Source organism: Piliocolobus tephrosceles, chromosome 5 (assembly GCF_002776525.5).
Source record: "Piliocolobus tephrosceles isolate RC106 chromosome 5, ASM277652v3, whole genome shotgun sequence".
Taxonomy (NCBI): Eukaryota; Metazoa; Chordata; class Mammalia; order Primates; family Cercopithecidae; genus Piliocolobus; species Piliocolobus tephrosceles.
In genome coordinates, this window is record NC_045438.1 from 129,865,697 (window position 1) to 129,885,240 (window position 19,544).

At 38.8% G+C, this 19,544-nt stretch overlaps 1 protein-coding gene across 3 annotated transcripts in view; it reads right to left on the bottom strand.

Moving 5' to 3' along the window:
• DNAH8 (dynein axonemal heavy chain 8) overlaps nt 1-19,544 on the bottom strand; it is a 322,448-nt gene that overhangs the window by 171,665 nt on the left and 131,239 nt on the right. For all 3 annotated transcript variants that reach the window (XM_026448101.2, XM_026448099.2, XM_026448100.1), the window contains 9 exons: nt 17,904-18,057; nt 15,931-16,094; nt 14,605-14,707; nt 13,493-13,597; nt 12,947-13,108; nt 8,866-9,090; nt 5,689-5,861; nt 3,854-4,032; nt 2,267-2,454 (listed from right to left, as the gene is read on the bottom strand). In XM_026448101.2, the coding sequence (XP_026303886.1) occupies nt 2,267-2,454; nt 3,854-4,032; nt 5,689-5,861; nt 8,866-9,090; nt 12,947-13,108; nt 13,493-13,597; nt 14,605-14,707; nt 15,931-16,094; nt 17,904-18,057 (1,453 nt within the window). The remainder of the gene's footprint in view (nt 1-2,266; nt 2,455-3,853; nt 4,033-5,688; nt 5,862-8,865; nt 9,091-12,946; nt 13,109-13,492; nt 13,598-14,604; nt 14,708-15,930; nt 16,095-17,903; nt 18,058-19,544) is intronic.

Genomic DNA, 19,544 nt, shown 5'->3' on the forward strand with positions numbered 1-19,544 from the left:
GTACCTATCTGTCTACTGCCTTAAAAATAGAAAAGAACATGAAATAATAGAAGAGAAAACTGAATAGATACCTGATAATTATGGTCTAAAGTGTGTTATTGAAAAAAGAAAAAAACTCAGCATTTTATACTGGTGAGCTTCCTTGGGCATTTTTTTTATTCCATCTCTTCAATTATTCTTCGCAGTCACAATTACAGAGCTCTTTGGCTGACAAAAACCCATAGAAGTGAGGAGAAATAAAGATGGCAGTGAGGGGAAATAAAGAAGGGAATGATGGGAAAACCACTGAAAAGGACAAAAGTAGAGGCAGACAGGAAATGAAGGCCTCCTAAGAAGCAACCGGTTGAAGATAGGTCAGACCCAAGTCTCAAAGGAAAGGTTGGAGATTCAAAGACAAGTAAGGCCAACAGGAATGAGTTATCTTAGGTAAGTTTGTTAAAAACCTTCAGTCCCTGACTATCTACTGGGCACTGTCAATAGGCCAGGTACCTTATTAGGGGCTGGAAATACAGAAATTGAGGCTGCTTCTCAATACTGCTCTTATCCTTCCTGAGCCACAGAAGCCCACTTGCAAGCTGGGTACAGCAACACCCAGATTAAAAACTACATTTCCCAGCCTGCCTTTGCAGCTGCTGTGATTAAATTCTACACCACAAGATGCAAAGGGGCACACTGTATGAAATACCCTTGATGTTTGTTTGAAGGGAGTTGACTCAGTCAATCGGCTGCAACACGATAGTGATGCTTTCTGTAGCATCTTGGGTCATAAGGTGACCTTGAAGATGGAATTCATGATGGAGCAGAACCATAAAAAGATCTTAAGAGAATAAATCCTTACATGTTAAACTACAAATTTTTTAGGTTTCAGTTACTCACAGCTTAATGCAATATCTAATTGCTATTTCCAATATTATTCTTAATCCAGGGAGCATGTTAAGCTCTTTTTAATATTGTAGACCATAGTTTTACACTGAGTACATTTCTTCATCCCACTTCCTGAGTTATAACCAACACTTCCAGACTATTCTTATTTCCCCCTAACTGCTTTACTGGATGTTTGCTTACAATAAGTGTATCAGAAATATTTCTGATTTTGCTTCCTATAATTTATCATCTTTATCCATGGGGACATTTAAAAACTCAGAGTGCTTTGTGTTATCTTGCAGCTTCGAGATTTAACTTTATGGAAAACACATAAAAGCTTTAAAACTGGTGACACATAAAAGTATAGAAACTCCTGTTTATTCATGCCTTTGGTTTTCTATCTTTACAACACTGAATCTCAAAGCTCACCCTTAATCACATGGTAACTGAATTTGTTACAATTCTTTGGTACAGGGTCTTGTTAAATTATTGCAGGAATTTTATTTTTATTTCCTTTTATTTGGTGTCAAAGAAAAACCAAGTGTGGAGGTTAAGCAGTCAGATTTTGATGTTAGAGAGACAATAACTTCTTTCTCTTACTGGCTGGGTGACCTAGGAAGTTTTTAAGTCTCGCTGAGCCTCAGGTAAGTCAGCTATACAATACTCACTTCAGAGGACTATCGTAGCTAGAAGATACGGTGTACATGTGAGAGAATATTTCAGGTCCTTCCTCTTGCTAGTTACATGATAGGACGGCACATTTTTCCCCACCCCACCACCCCTTGAAGTTAGGTCATGAAACTTGCTTTAGCCAATGACTTAGGACTTTGTGTCACTTCTGGAAAGAAACTCTAAGAGTCAGAGCACAATTCTTCATGTTCTCTTTTTCCTTTGCTATAGCAAAGAGCAATGATTGAGATAGCAGGTACCTTGTCAGGCCAAGTACCAGAGTAAGGACATACAAAGCAGCCCTGGCCTCCCACCTCTACCTTAGTCAACCCACAGTGGACATGTGACAGAGAGATAAATCTTGTGGCTTTAAGCAATTAAGATTTAGGGATTGTTTGTTACTGCAGAACCACATGAGTTACACCATCTGATACAGCACATAGAACATTTAGTCTGTACCTTACACATATTATATTAAGTGGTCAATAAACAGTATCCATTATTATCATTAGCATATTACCTCTGTAGGTCTGGATTTGAATTTTTTTAATTGAAAAAAATTACTATTTTATCTTCCATCTGGCCTATAATGACCACTAAAAAAATCACACGGTAAGAGAGAACAGCTCATGACTCCTGGATAGCTGGTCATTCATCCACTAACATATGCTTTGTTTTACTTATGTCTGTAACAATTAAACTAATTAAATTGCATTTAAAGTCTTTTTCTCACCATCGTTAAGAAGATTCCAAATTCTGGATTTAAATCAATACAATCACCATCAGAAAAAATGAACTGTTTCTTTCTCTCTTTTCTTGCTGTCAAAACAATATAAATTTGTTGTGCTGCCACTGATAACACAGGCAATTCAATTCTGTTAAACTCATCAAAGCAGCCCCAGGAACCTGACTGTGCAAGACCTGGCATGAAAAACAGTTAATTTGTAAAGTTTTACTCTATAATATACCTTCTTGATAACAATCATTTCTCCAGGGCTCCCAAACCATTATACATGTGTAATGTTTCATACCTGGCTGTTGATAAATACGTATTTAATTCCAGTGATAAAGAGAGGTTTAATTATTTGTACATTTTCATCAAAACAATGGAAATAGTACACTGCCAAAATGAAAGTACAAATTTTGGGGGTATTCTGAAAGTAGAAACAACAGTATTTGCTGACAGATTGGATCTGAGTATAAGAAAAGAGTAAAGGATAGGTGGAAGTTGTTTGGGGGATGGTTATTTTGTTTGTTGTTGTCATTATTGGGTTTTGTTGTTGTTGTTGTTGTGCCTGAGCACCTAGAGATCAGGAGATTTTTTGTTTTGTTTTGTTTTTATATATACATTTTTTTGGTGGAGTCTTGCTCTATAGTCCAGGCTGGAGAGCAGTAGCGCGATCTCAGCTCACTGCAACCTCAGCCTCCCAGGTTCAAGCAATTCTCCTGGCTCAGCCTCCTGAGTAGCTGGGATTACAGGCACGCGCCACCATGCCCAGCTAATTTTTGTATTTTTAGTAGAGACAGGGTTTCACTATGTTGGCCAGGATGGTCTCGAACTCCTGACCTCATGATCTGCCTGCCTTGGTCTCCCAAAGGCGTGAGCCACTGTGCCCAGCTGGGAGTTTGGTTTTAAACATAGTAAATCTGGACCTGTTAGACATTTAAGTGGACATGCTAAATCAACAGTTATATGTAATGAATCTCAAGTTTCAAGGAGAAGTTCAAGCTAGAGATATAATTCCAGAGTCATCATACAGATAGTATTTAAACCTTGGGCCTACGTAAGATTACCAAGAGAATGCATGTAGATAGGAAAGAGAAGACAGCCAAGGACTGAGCTCTGAGGCTGACGTATCTTCAAATATTTTTTTTCTCTGTCCATCTGAAAACACCTTCTATCTGCCTTTCAGGATTTTCTCAAAATTTTCCATCTGCTGATGGCCACCCACTTCTTATTTTCCAGTGTTGCTATGCTTTCTAAAAATATTTCATTTCTGTGGGAGGGAAGCCACATGTGTCCCCCGTTTGCTATCTTGATCCTCTCTACTATTATTTCAGGCAATTATACATTGATTCCATTTTCGTGATCTAACACACATTCCATGCATAGACTGTAACACTAGCAATAGTGTTGAATCATAAGAAATTGTAGATATCCAGCCATTTTTGACCTAGAAAAATGGCAATATCATATGGATCAACCCATACTAATGTTGATTATGTGAGATTGCATCACTTTGGATTTATATCAGAAAATAACATTAAAGGGCAATAAAAATAAATTCACCAAAAATAATCTATATTATTTGACACTTGCCTTTGAAAATCCTTCCTAGGCCTCTGAAATCCATTTGATCTGAGCAGTTGAACACGACCACATATTTTCCCAAACACCTTCCCATGTCTTTTGTGGTTTCTGTTTTGCCAGTGCCGGCAGGTCCCGCGGGAGCGCCTCCCATGTTCATGCCCAAGGCCTGAGCTAATGTGATATAGCATCTGCAAATGTTCATCCAATAAAGCACTGTGAGTATGGGATGACACATTACAGGATGGCGCAAGCAAAAGTCCAGTGTGATTGGAATGGGCTTGTTTATTTTAGAGTCTGAATAGCCCACATAAAAGAAGTGAACAAACAAGGTTAGGGTACTTGATATTCATTAAAAGTACTACAGTGAATCCAAAGATTTCTTGAGACAAATTTTGAAACTCCTCAACCCTGACTTAAAACCTTCAGGCCTTCCTCCCATTACAGTCAGGAGAACCAAATGAGCAGTGTTGTGCTGGCAGATGTTTAACAACTGGCTCTCCAGGAAAAAAAAAACACCTGTTTTCAAGTTTGCCAATTTCTATTGTATAAATACTTCCACTGTGGTCAATGGCAAGCCACCAGTGTGATATCACAAAGTCGGGGCAAAATGCACATAGACAGAAACCAGGTAAGGCCAGGAGCGGTGGTTCACGCCTGTAAACCCAGCACTTTGGGAGGCCGAGGTGGGCAGATTACAAGGTCAAGAGTTCAAGACCAGCCTGGCCAATATGGTGAAACCCCCTCTCTATTTAAAAAATACAAAAATTAGCCAAGCATGGTGGCATGTGCCTGTAGTCCCAGCTCCTTGGTAGGCAGAGGCAGAGGTTGCAGTGAACAAAGATCACGCCACTGCACTCCAGCCTGGGCGACAGAGTGAGACTCTGTCTCAAAAAAAAAAAGAAAGAAAGAAACCAGGTAAGCACCACAGGTTGATGCAAGTCAGCTCCAGCACACCATTGTAAATAAATAGTTTCACTATGAAATAATTCACTCATTTAGAAAAGTGCAAAGAATACTAATATAATAAATCTCTTTGTATCCATGATCCAGTTTCTGTTGTATTTGTTTTGGATCTAAGTAAAACCTAGTAAAGATCTTAGTAAAGCTTCATGAGATATGACGCTTAATATGTAAACACCAATAGAAGAGAAAACACTGACAAATTTATGTTTCTATGGCACTGGGCATATAAAAGGGATAGGTTCAATAAATCAAAAGGAGGCTGAAGATGTAATTTGATATAATTTCACCTGGAGGCAGCCCTACGTAAAGTAACAGTGGCACTAAATATTAAATAACCCAATTTAAGTCAATTCTAACAACATTTATTGAATGATTTCTGTGCATAGCAAACTTAACTGGGTGTCATGGGATAAAAAAGACCTAATAACAATCTAGTGTCATATAATGGAAAGAATTGTGATGGAATCTGCCATTGACTAATTATTCATATTGGCCATGAAAATGTACTTTAGGTATCAATTTCCACATCTGAAAATCCAAAGACTAAATTACATGATCTCCAAGGTACCTTCCTTCTTGGCAATTTTAACTTCTTTTGGGATTCTAGGAATATTTTTCCATCTTGCAATCTAAAATTCACCATTAAATTACTCACAGTCAACATTCAAGCTTGCTTTTATTCTTTTATCTTTTTCTACTTCATAAAAATTCAATGCACATGTATATTTAAGTGGTTATTTCATTGTTAGGCTGACTTTAATGAGCCAGCACATACCCAGTATTACAGAAATCTGCTTTTGTTAATATTTCAAATGCAACTTTAAATAACGTTAAGCACATTTTAAAATTACAAAATAAAAAATAAAAACTGTGTTTCCTACCTATCTGTTAATGGAGTGATAACAAGGCGATCAGTACATCCCAGAAATTCATTCTGGTAAATAAAATCAACATCTGTAATAGACACTATAGTTTGATCCAAATCTTCCTTAAAGTAAAATCTACTCTGTTTTAACCATTCAAAATCAGTAGGTGATCTGATATGCATTTTTACCTTAAAAACATAAAATACAAAAAAAGTTATATACTGAATTGCAATAGCATAAAACATAAGCATGCGGGCAGTTTTTTTAATTCACTCTTGGATGAATTGATTCTTATTCACTTAACAAATATTGAGTTTCTTCCTATGCTTGACACTGTGCTAGATGAACAAAGACAGAGATGGTTCCAGGCTTCCAGAGCTTACAGAAAAGAGCAAAAGGCAAACAGTGAAACAAATCATTGCAATAAAGTACAAAGGGCACCACCACCGAAATTCAGGGCTCATGAATATATGGAGCAGGAGGACCTAACTACTCCAGGGTATCTGAGAGGGGCACTCAGAGGAAGAAAACATCTCAACTAAAACCCAGATAAATAGTAGGAATTAGCCAGGGCCACTGGGAGCAAGGTACGAAAGGGACAATGAGGGTGTGGGAAGAGTAAGTGCTACAGGCAAATGCCCACAAGATCTGATTGACATCCTCAAGGAACTGAAAAAAGGTCCGTAGAGCTGGGAGACATCCTGGGATCTAGAGAAAGCATGAGAGTTGAGGCTTCACAGGGCCATGGGAAGGGGTTTAAGAATTGTCCTCATGGCAGTCAGAAGTCACTAAAGGGTTAAGTAGGGAAACACATAGTTATATATGCACATGTCTCCCTGTACCAACACTATAGCCAAGCCACCCAATCCACGTAGTCATCAGCATATACAGGTGAGGCAAGAGGTACTGGGCTCCCATAGCCATGGATGCAAGCTCTAGTACCTGGTCCATTAGAAGAGAAACCAGGTAAGCAACCTTAGGAACTCCATTCCATCACAACCACATTCTGAGAAGCTTCTTGACTTTCCAGTGAAACGTGAAACACCAGTCCTGCCCATTCAGAGGAATCAACACAGGAAGTGGCAAGTGCTCCCCTTCACTAAACCCAGTAGACCCACTTTCAGGTCATTCAGTTGACACTAAAAAATGGACTTGTGGCTACTATACAATGCTCAGATCTCCATCTGACCAGGCCTCCACATGCCTTGCTATTTACAGTCCTGCTTTTCGTTATTGTTGTTTGCTGTTTGATCATGATCTTGCTTCCTCCTCTAGTTAAGGACTGGCTTCCCACCTAAAGCACAGTTTCTATTCATCACCTTGAGTTACTTTCAGGTAACACAGTCTGGCCCCACCCCCAGGGAATGCTCTGTAACACAGGACTCAAGGCCATGGGGATGCCCTCGGCCAGCCACTTTCAACCATCTATTAAGATGGTAAGGAGGAGGTGGAGAAGAAAAGAATAGTTAATATATTTATTGAGTTCTTGCTGTATATCAGGTTGTTCTAATAACTGTACATGGAAAAATAAAATGCATATATGTTGGCCATAAGATCTCATTTAGTTGGGATGCAAACAGTTCAACGGTGATTAAGATAAAAGAAAATGGTTTCATAGTTTTCCTTATGTACAGGTTTTTTTTTTAAATCCCTTCTGGATGTAAAATTTGCTCAGCACTTAATTTTAAAAGAAATTTCTTTTATAGGACTTCAGTTTTAGGAGCCAGTGAGAGATGTATAGACAACATCTTCAAATGCATGCTGACAGCAGATACAATAATGAACTCCAAACTAGTGCTTCTTGAGGTGGAAGTCAATTAAAGTCAAAGTATAATGGTAATTGCAATTAGTAAAAACTAGTCTGTGGAAGGCCAAAACAATATAAGTGCGCAGCTTTCTGATATTAGCTTAATCCAGAGATAAATCCTAGAGCAGTTTTTCCTCAAACTTCAATATGCATATGAATCTCCTAAGAATCTTGATAAAATGCAGATTCTGATTCAGTAGGTCTTGGATGGGAGGAAGGAGGCTGGAGATTCTGCTCTTTTCACCAACTTCCAGGTGATAGCAAAGCACTGGTTGGCATGGAATATTTTGAGAAGCAAGGATCTGGGTTGCAGGGGGATGGATGGACTGACTGGATGTCCTTCAAGTAATCTTCAACAAATATAACTTATCTGATCAGAACTTTTGATAAAAGTTCAAAACAGGTAGTCTGTGATCACATTCTCTAAAACAGGACCCAAATGAATTATGTGTCTCTGATGAAGGAAAGAGATACCTTTAAAATGTATCAAATCAAGTAGACTAAAGCAATAGGAGTTAAATGGTAGGTAAGGATTATCAAACAGCGGCATTTCAAAATTACCTGGGGCTCTAACCCTGTAATAGAAAATCCTTCCTTTAGGAGAAGTTGGCCTTGGTCAAGGCCACTGGTTAGAGTCCCATTTCTAAGGGAATTCAAACACTTACCCTCTTAGTCCCACCCTACAGAACTTTGCCCAAATCAAGCCCATGACCACTATCAACTGGATGAACAGCCGTGAGAGTGCTCTGAAGCCTGATTCTGTTCTATCTGTGCTCCTTTTCCAATCGACCCAGCATAGCTTATGACCTAAATTATATCGTGTTCCTGGTTATTTGGTTTAATGGAAAATTAGTTGGTTCATATCACATCAGTTGGTTCCAGGCTTTCAGAGTGCCAAATGAATATATAATATGGTTGCGTAAACCATCCAATACAGATATACAATATTGTGGACATGATATTGATGGACACAGTCATGAAAAAGGACCAAGTAAATGGAAAATTCATGTAAGTTAGGCAACATATACAATACTTCTTTTTTTTTTTTTTTTTTTGAGACGGAGTCTGGCTCTGTCGCCCAGGCTGGAGTGCGGTGGCCTGATCTCAGCTCACTCCAAGCTCCGCCTTCCAGGTTTACGCCATTCTCCTGCCTCCGCCCCCCAAGTAGCTGGGACTACAGGCGCCCGCCTCGTCGCCCGGCTAGTTTTTTGTATTCTTTAGTAGAGACGGGGTTTCACCGTATTAGCCAGGGTGGTCTCGATCTCCTGACCTTCTGATCCGCCTGTCTGGGCCTCCCAAAGTGCTAGGATTACAGGCTTGATACAATTCTTAACTGTTCATTATTAGTTAGTACACCAAATTAAGAAAAAAAAAAGGTACCTTACCAAGTCATCAAAAATATCTCTCTGATGCACATGGATGGTAATCAGAGTTTCGAACTTCACCCTATCAAACTTGCTTAGATCATGTGTTGTCTGACTAATGAGAGTATTTAGAATATCCAAAAATTTCTGATTGGTCACTTGCATGATTTTCCTGTCATCTTTTGCGTTATGTAAAGCCTCTTCTGAATCATGTGTCCACAACATCTGAATTCCCAGAAGTCCAACCTACAGATCCAGCAGAAAAATATTGAAATTTACCAAATATTTAAAGCACATCTGCAATACAATTTGGTGGTCGCTTATTCACATTTTAAACTAAAAATCACATTGACTTGCATTTCTTCACTCCTAAAGGAGGGAAACAGTTAAAGTTTTAACCGTTAATATTTAATTATTTCATAGTAGATGGATTAATGATCATTAAAATACTGGCTACCATTTGTTGAACTATATGTGTATTATAGAAGATGGTTAGGAAATTTTTCTACAGAGGGCCTGAGACTATTGGATATTTCCATGCAATGATTTTTCTTTCTCAAGAAAAGCAAAGGAACTCTTTATTATTGCTTGTTCTTGAGCAGGGCTTCCCGAAGGTCTCTTTGCTCTTCTAAAAACAATATGCTGCCTATCTCCTTTCTTGATTGCTCCCTCTCTCTAATATCCATGTTTTTATCTAAGTCAACTTTTCTGTCTCTATACTTATCTATAGAAGAGAGAGGGAGACAGAAAATGAGAAGAGGAGAAGCTTGTATTCTTTGTATCCTGACGAAGGCATAAAGAAATTGTGAGAGGGTGTCACCTTAACCTACAATTTCTGCCCCAGAAAAGGTAATAAAAGTGGTCTGAGAATGCCCACCCTCACCCCTTCACTGAAATGGCTGTCCCTTCGGGAGGTCTCATTCATCCAGAGTCGAATGACAGATCCAACATCATTTGGACCAAAAAAGAGGACTGAAAGCAGGGCGAGCAGTATATGGCTACTGCTTGGCATGGGCTCAACAGTGAGAAAAGAAAGAATAAAACCCTCTTTCTGTCCCTGCCTTATCAGGGACTTTGATACTTTTCCTGCTAGAGCAGTGGCCAATCCTGGGGGCTGCAGCTAAAGATAAATGAAAGCACCTGGCTGAAGTGAGCAATGGGATCTGGAGAAAATAACCAGTGTCAGGAAGCTCCCGAAAAGCAAGCAGATTCTGGCCCTGTCAGCAGCAGATGATGGTCCAAGGGGGAAAATACAAAGAGAAAAACTACAAAAGCATAGCAGTGTAAGGCTGCCTGACTTAAAGATGAATAGACCAGCAGACCCCAAAACCCACTGCATAATGGTGTCTATCCAACAGCAAGTCTTTCTAATCATTATCTTGAGTCACCAAGAAGAGCTTAAAATTATGTTTTTATACTCAGTCTAAAAAGGCATGCGACTTAGTGGTGAAAACCAGAGGACATTTCATTAAAAAACAAAATAAAACAGCAAAGTAAGAATGCTCATTCTCATCAATATTATTCGATGCCTATAATAAACACATTAAACAATATGAGAAGGTACCACATGTTCTCACGCACAAATGGAAGCTAAAACAAAGCTGACCTCAGAGAAGTGAAAGCAGATTGGAGGACACTAGAGGCTGGGAAGGGTAAGGAGAAGAGGAGGATAGGGATGGATTTGCTAAAGGACATAAAATTATAGCTAGGTAGGAGGACTAAGTGTTAGTGATCTATATCAGTGGTCCCCAGCCTTTTTGGCACCAGGGACCAGTTTCAAGGAAGACAATTTTTCCATGGACAGGGGTCGCAGGATGGTTTAGATTCACATAAGGAGCGCACAACCTCGATCCCTTGAATGCACAATTCAGTTCACAATAGGCTTCGCCCTCCTATGAGAATCTCATGCCGCCGCTGATCTGACAGGAGGTGGAGCTCAGGCAGTAATGCCCACTTGCCCGCCGCTCACCTCCTGCTGTGCGACCCAGTTCCTAACAGCCCATGAACTCCTATCGGTGTGTGGCCAGGCCGGGTCGGGTCCAGCGGGGGCAGGTTAGGGACCCTTGTTCTATACCACTGTAGGATAACTACGGTTAAGAATAACATATAGTTTCAAATAGCCAGAAGGAGGATATTGAATGTTCCCAACAGAAAGAAATCATAAGTGTTTGAGATGATGGATATGCTAATTACTCTCATCTGATCACAAGACATATAATATGTATCAAAACATCACTATGTGCCCCGTAAATATGTACAATTGTTATATGTCAATTTTTAAAACAAAGAAGAAAGAGAAAAAGAGCAATAAATACATAAATAAGGTATTGGAAGGGAATACACTAAAATATTAATAGCTGTAATTTCCAGGTGGTGGAAATATGGGAAATTCTTATTTCCACTTTGATTTTATTTGTACTTTATTTAAGTTTCGGGATACACGTGCGGAACGTGCAGATTTGTTACACAGGTAAACGTGTGCCATGGTGGTTTGCTGCACCTATCAACCCATCACCTATGTATTCCACTTTTATATTTTTTGCATTTTTCCAAATTTTTGCAGTAAGGATCCATTACATTCAAATCTTTAAAACATGTTTTAAAAGAATATATATATATATACACACACTAATACACTAGAGAAAATCCTGAAACTAATCATTTTTCCTACTACATCCTGTCCAACTTCACCACTGTTCTGAACTTGCTCTCAACTCTCTACATAATGCTAAATCCTCAGTCTAATTTAGGCTGAGCCCCTCATTCAGGATATACACAGTCTGGAGAAGGAGAATATGTAGATTTAGTTTCAGGAACTCTTTGCTCAATTTAACAAAGTCTTTTATAAAGCTTGATCACAAAGGTAATAATGCTAATAAGAATACTAACGTTTCCCAAGGTATTATACAATATAAAAATCACAGTATTATTCTCTCCAATAAAGGTTGGTTCTATATCTGTCCTTCTGTGGTTTGGATAAATAATACATCATTTCAGTTGTCTTCATTTTGTGTGCACTAATTCAGGATTTGGAGCTCAGGTTGGGAGAAGTAGTTGGAGAATAAATATCATTTGGGCAAAAACTACCTACATTTTCCTTGGATATCTCTTGCCTTTTATTCCATGCTCTCTCTGGCCAGATCACAAATTACCACTTTTCATTTCTCTTGAATGAAAGTGTAATGAAACCACTGGCACCTGCTCCAACCCTGGCCTCTTTGAGGTCTTCACTTTCTAAAACACCAGTTGCATGAAAAAGCCTCTCAACAAATTATGTCCATTTTTAATCGCTTGAAGGGAAAATTAAAGACAAGATGTATTTCATGTCAAGAAAAGGTATGTTCATTCCCTTTATATACATCCATATCTATATCCATATCATATCTCTGAATTGGTGTATATACATATACACACACACACACACATGCACATACACACAGATGGTCCCCAACTTTCAATGGTACAACTTAACAATTTTTTTACTTTACGGCAGTGCAAAAGCAATATGCATTTAGTAGAAACTGTACTTTGAGCACCCATACAACCATTCTGTTTTTCACTTTCAGTACAGTAGTCAATAAATTATATGAGATAGTCAACACTTTATTATAAAATAGGCTTGGTGTTAAATGATTTTGCCTAACTGTAGGCTAATGTAAGTGTTCTGAGCATCTTTAAGATACACTAGACTAAGCTTATGATTTGGTAGGTTAGATGTATTAAATGCATTTCTGGTGAATGATATTTTCAACTATGATGAGTTTGTTGGGCGATAACCCCATCATAAGTCGAGGAGTTTCTGTATACAAATACACACACACACACACACTTACATATGTATCTATTAGACTCAATGTACGTATCCTTAATTATGGGAAAATAGTGGCATACCCTCTTCTGGGAGATGGGATGGGTTGGTCTACAATGGTGTAGGTTGACAAGCAGGTGGTTGGGAGCTGAGGCTAAAATGAGCGTAAGTAGGCCACTCTAACCTAGTTCAAAGCTACAGTTGCCTCACACCATCAGGCCAACCACCTCCTAAGCATCCTTCCCCTTTATTTCCATTTCTTTTCACCATTACTTAAGCATTGTGTATTCTCACCTGTGCTGGAAAGTGGCTGAGGAATGGTAAGAGTTGAAATCCTGAATCACTGATTTGATAGAAAGCGGATCTAATTATATTATGTAATGATGACATCTGCATTTTTAACAAATCCAGAAGCCAAATCTCCACAGGACCTTTGGCCATAACAGAATTATCCAACTAAAACAAAATTACAAGGATATTATAAATTGATAATAATTTGGCATTTTTACAGATGTTCCATGCACACTTAATAAATCATAGTACCCTATGCCAAGCAAACAGTTACATATTTTATACAAAACATTTTAAATATGGGTAAAATCATCTAATACTATAGCTGGAAGAAACTACAGGGATCATCTAGTCCAAAACTTTCACTTCATAAATTACAAAATGAGTCTCAGAGAAGTTAAAGGATTTATCTAAACTAGTTTTTAACAAAGCCCAGGGCTGTAGAACGAGAACTCCCTCTCCTGTTTTTTTCCGTAAGAGAATTGCACTCTCCTCAACGTAAGTTTTTAAAGAAATTCTAATAACAAAATTTAAAGCAAGGTAAATTACAACAATTTTTTCTCCTTCTCTTGATATGACAGCCATGATGCGATCATAGTCTTTTGCATGAAATGTCACCTCATTGATGTTGTCAGATACTGCAGGGAGATGCGGCTGTAAGACAGGAAAACATCACACATGAGGCTGAACACAAAAGTCGCTAAGATGTTTTTAAAAGCCTTAATATTTTGTATCTTTTTAAAAGGTTATTTACTTTTGTCTCAAAAAATATAGAGACTCTGCTTTGACCCTTGACTGGCTTGGAGGCCTACTTTTTAAAATCAAGCCCTACAGAATGTTTTCTCCAGGTCCTACAAACGGCCCCCTCTCATGCTATGCAGATTAGACTAAGGACTGTCACCTTCCACCAGATGGAGACTGGACCATACCGCCGCCCCCCTCCTCCCTACCCAGATGCAGCTCAGTCCTGCCCTCTCCTAGCTCCACCTCCACCTTTCACAGAGCCTTTCCATTCTCTTTTCTCATTGTTACAAGTCCCTGGAAACCAACAAGGAACATTAGCCATTTCACAGATCCCCAAACCAGAACTGGCCCTGGGATAGGCCCTTCCGTGCCTCCCACTCTCAGTTTGCTATGGTTTTTCTTTTCCTCTTCCAAAGTATTGCTCTGGGAAATGGCTAAAAGCATTGGAGAAGTATTCAGAAAGGAAAAAAAAGGAAGAATCCAAAATATAACCCCTATTTGGTCTAAGAATATTTAGAATAAAATACTCATAATGATAAATTCGATTTAATAAACACATACTGTGTGCTAGAGATTTTGCTATGCATGATCTCATATAATTCTCATGACAGTCCTGTATGGTGAGAACCATTAATATCCTGATTTTACACATGTGGATTGGAGGCATGGGGAAAATTAGGAAGCCTGCCAAGGTCACACAGCTAGGAATGGCATAGTCAGCTCAACACTGCTGGACTGCATCAGGATGACAGGCTCCAAATACACAGAAAATATGACATTTTATGATCAATGTAATTTGTAATACTGTTCTTTAATGCCTGCATTTTTAAGATTTTTCATTTAAGATTCTTCACTTTTATTCTTGATTGTGTATGTTGTGGAAAAAGCAATTGAGATCACGGATTCTTAGATTATACCTGTATGGTGTGGGAATCACTGGCTTGTCCAAGAATTTCCAGGAGAACTGGATCAGATACAAAGAAGAATCTTGGAAATAGTAATCGTTTCTTCTCCAAATACCTTCCAATAAAGTCGATAGTATGTTACCAAGTGGTTTTTTTCCCCTGAATTGTTACTTTTTTAGTCAAGACATAATCACTAACATCTTTGCTAAGATAACAGCAAACATCTAGAGTCATTTATCGCTTACCCCTGCAACATTTGGTGAAAACCAAAGTCCATGCTCTACCATGGATGACACTTGGGAAAACAAGAGATTCAGATCAAGGCTGCCCCATCATCTGCTGTCCTCTCCTTTCTCATCAGATGCCCTCCTCTGACCTTTCTAAGACTGTTGGAAACCTCGTGGCTTAAACCCAGGGGGAGAACAAACCTTATCTCCAAACCAACACATTCTGAGAGTGAAAGGGAGGACAACTAACCACTACGCCAGAACAGAGGCATAAACTTGGACAAACCAGGATGTATCATCAATCTCTATGTATCTCTATACATCTCTATGTATCTCTATGTATCTCTATACATCAATCTCTATGTATTTCAAATAGAGATTGAAAATGAACTGGCTTTAAAAAATTATCCTGACATCTATCCTCTTGTGACAGTAAAAATAAAATAAAATAAAAATGATCTGTGAATTTGTCTGGTGAATTGTTCTTTTAGTGCACATTTCTATTCTACGCCTGCAGTGGCTTGAATGTTAGCCCTCAAAAAGACATGTCCACGACCTATTCCCTGAAATCCATGAGGGTGACCTTATTTGGAAAAAGGACTTTTGCAGAGGGAATGAAGTTAAGGATCTTGAAGAGCCCTGAATCCGATGACAAATGTCATCATAAGAGACACATAGGAAGAGGAGGAGAAGGCCAAGTGAAGACAGAGGCAGAGATTGGAGTTACGAAGGCACAAGCCAAAAAACTCCTAGAACCACCAGAAGACAAAAGAGGCAAGGGAGGATCCTCTCTTAGAGTCTTCAGAGGAAACCAACACCTTGATTTCAGACTTCTTGTTTCCACAGCTATGAGAGAATGAATTTCTGTTGCTTTCAGCCAACCATCTGTGGAAATTTGTTACAGCAGCCCAAGGAAATATATACAATGCCTGAACCACCCCCAAGTCAAAGGTGCCTTCCTCACAGAAAAGTTCAATCTACTTGAAATTTTAAGTTCCTATCCCCACTTTAACCATCACTACCAAACCAGAAATGTAGTCAATACCAGTAAGTTTGGGATAAAACACTGTCACATACAAAATGATACGTGATTTAAAAATTAAACTCTTACCCTGTGAGTGACTTCTGACATACTTCCAACTGCTCATGTAAATGAGGTAAAAGTTGTCCCATGGTTTCATCTCCAACACAGCAATTAATCACGTTGGGATTCTCATGAGCTCGCTGCATTATTTTTATCCACGACTTGTCAATATTCTGAAAACGTTTTGCTTCCTGAAAACGAATCCATAGCCAGTAAAGATTAGCATTTGGATAATTGAGAAACAGCAAAGTCTTCACCTTGGAATTTTCTACAGTTCTTCAAACCAGCATCTATTAGTCTCAGGCTGCATAATTTAAACAGACAAGTTTTTTTCATTTGAATTAATTCTGAGTGACACAAACCCGAAGTTATAAAACTGCATATTAAAATGCTACTTTATCACAATGAGGCTTATTGCTTATTTGTTTCATTGCATTTAATATGTTTTTCAAAGTACCACATGATTAATTTGCAGAGCTATCAACTTAAAGTTCCAATCTAGTGTTTCAGCACCCCAGGTGTTTTGGTTTGATGAGCAAACTGAAGAAGCATGAAAATAATTTGATCTCAGGATCCTTGGAATAATTGCAGCTCAATAGTACCCCAGGGCAGGGGAAAAAAAGAAAAAAGATAGTAAAGCCACAAAACAAAGTTTCATTTACATTTTCGCAAGTGAAAATTTTCTATTTACTATGAATGATATTAAGCTTTGCACTCAGTTGCAAAAATGCCTCTAGAAATTGGCATAATCTTTCCTCTTTTAAAAATACAGTCTTCCAATTAAAAAACAAAAATGATATATTTCAGTTTAATGTTTTAAAAATGTGCCACTAGGGCCGGGCGCGGTGGCTCAAGCCTATAATCCCAGCACTTTGGGAAGCCGAGACGGGCGGATCACGAGGTCAGGAGATCGAGACCATCCTGGCTAACACGGTGAAACCCCGTCTCTACTAAAAAATACAAAAAACTAGCCGGGCGAGATGGCGGGCGCCTGTAGTCCCAGCTACTCGGGAGGCTGAGGCAGGAGAATGGCGTGAACCCGGGAGGCGGAGCTTGCAGTGAGCTGAGGTCCGGCCACTGCACTCCAGCCTGGGCGACAGAGCGAGACTCCGTCTAAAAAATAAATAAATAAATAAATAAATAAATAAATAAATAAATAAATAAATAAATAAATAAATAAATAAATAAAAATGTGCCATTAGTACAAAGGAAATCAGTCATTAAAAAAAAAAAAAAAAAAACTCTTTTATCCTTGATTTTTAACCTATATAGATCCTGTTTGTAAATATGGAAGTTTAGGAAGAGCAGGCTTAGTTTTCTACAAGCACAATTACCTTCATCAACTAAACCTATCAGTTATTATAGTTATTGGCATTTATTTAAAAGGTCCCAATAGAGCTGTTTTAAAGGTTTTGTTACAGCCTCCCAAGGCTGTTTTCTTGCCCCACAGTATGTTTCTGATCTGTTAGTAGTAGATTTACTAAGAATTAACAAAAGTTAATCTGTGCTTACAGAACATAGATTAATTTTAATACTACTCTCAGAGGAATATTATGAGGTTAACTCTAAGAAAAGATGAACTACTATAATAGTACCGCATTTGAATGTACCTCACATCCTCAAACAAACTCGAGATTATTCACTGTTTAAAACTATGTGGATTTCTTCTTTCTGCTAATCAGAGGTCAGCACTTTCTAAGAAACTTTTTCTGTAAAGGGCCAGACATCAAAGATTTCAGACTTTTTGGGCCATATAATCTGAGTTATAACTACTCAACTCTGCTGTTGTGGTGCTAAAGCAGCCACAGACAATATACAAAGGAATGGATGTGGCTGTGTTCCAATAAAACTTTATTTACAAAAACAGGCAAGTGGGTCATAGTTTGCCAAACCCTGGCATAGTTAAGCCTTGACCATACGTCTTTGTGAAGACTTTTACAGAGACATATAGACAACATACACCAAATTATTTTATCAGTAATTACAAAAGTCGTATTTACCTGAGGCAGCTGTTTGGCAATATCTCCACCTACAAAGACGGCTTCAAGATAAACCCAAAGGTTCTGTACTACGAGCCACTCTTCAATTATATCTGAGGAAGTGGACAATTTATACACCCAATTTTGGATATTTTTTTTAAATGGAGCATTGTATCTAAAAGGTAAGGACAGAAAAGATCACGTTTCAAAGAAGATTCAGAAAATTGTATGGCCTTACCGAAGTAAATTACAGAAGAAATATTACTTTGGGAATGAATGTTTTGTCCTAAAAGGGCAGTTCCTAATAGATATTATACAGCTAATAAAAATTGTTGCTTTTTATGAATAAAACTCATATAACTATAGTGATTTTACTTATTGTTACCATATGTCAGTCATAGAATAGAAGAATGGGCCTAGTATTTGTTTGTTTGTTTGTTTGTTTGTTTGTTTGTTTGTTTGTTTGTTTTTAGAGACAGAGTCTTACTCTGTCACCCGGGCTGGAGTGCAGTGGTGTGATCTCGGTTCACTGCAAACTCCACCTCCCAGGTTCACGCCATTTTCCTACCTCAGCCTCCCAAGTAGCTGGGACTACAGGCGCCTGCCACCACACCTGGCTAATTTTTTATATTTTTAGTAGAGACAGGGTTTCACCATGTTAGCCAGGATGGTCTCGATCTCCTGACCTCATGATCCACCCGCCTTGGCCTCCCTAAGTGCTGGGATTACAGGCGTGAGCCACTGTATTGTGGTACATAGGTCCAGCAAAGGAAAAGTGCTGGTCACTCCTGGGAGTAAATGGCAAACAAAGAATAAGGTAGTTTCCAAAACTTCTGTGAACCAAATCCAAGTGGGGACTGCCTGTGAGAGCAACACGTAAGACACTGTTACTGGTCCGTGGAACTATTGAATCTAGGGAAAGAGACCACTATTCTGGGATTTTCCTTTTATGAATGGTCTTGAAGGTTTCATCCAGCAAGAGACAGACTATCTCTAAAGGGACAGGACAAATCAGATCCCTAAAGATCAGGAGAGGGTTAGGTATCACCAGGTTCACCTGGAGAAAGATGACCACAAAGCCCGGGTCAAGCTTGAGATCTGATGTTCACTTACAGGTGTGCTCTTCCCACCCACAGACAGAGAATTACACCAGGTACTACAACTAGTTTCTGCAGTGCTAGAGACCCAGGGTTGCTACCCCCATACAGCATGGCTCCTGTTTTTTGATCATCAGAACTTGCTGAAGTCTTTATGAGAATACAAAGGGTCCAGAAAGCTGAGCACAACAAAGGAAGACAAGAAATAGAATGGATGCCATGGAGGAAGCAATGGGAGGGTACTGGGTAAAAACCCCAACTACCTACAGTTACAGCAAGAAGCTGACTCCAGCATGTGGCAAGGGCAAGCAGTTTCAATGTGGTGCAGTGGCATTTGCTGGTGAGTGGCACTTGTTGACTAGGATCTTCAAACTTTTCTTGATCTAGTTCAGAGTGATTTGAAGGTATTCACCTGTGGAATGGGGTTTTTTCTGAGTACGGTCCGATGCCTGCATACAACCCATAACTTCCCTGAAAGCCTATGTTACACATGAAGTTATACATGGAATTGTACATAAATTGCTCCAAGGAGAAAGGTAATCCAATTGCTCAGGCAGTAAGAGGC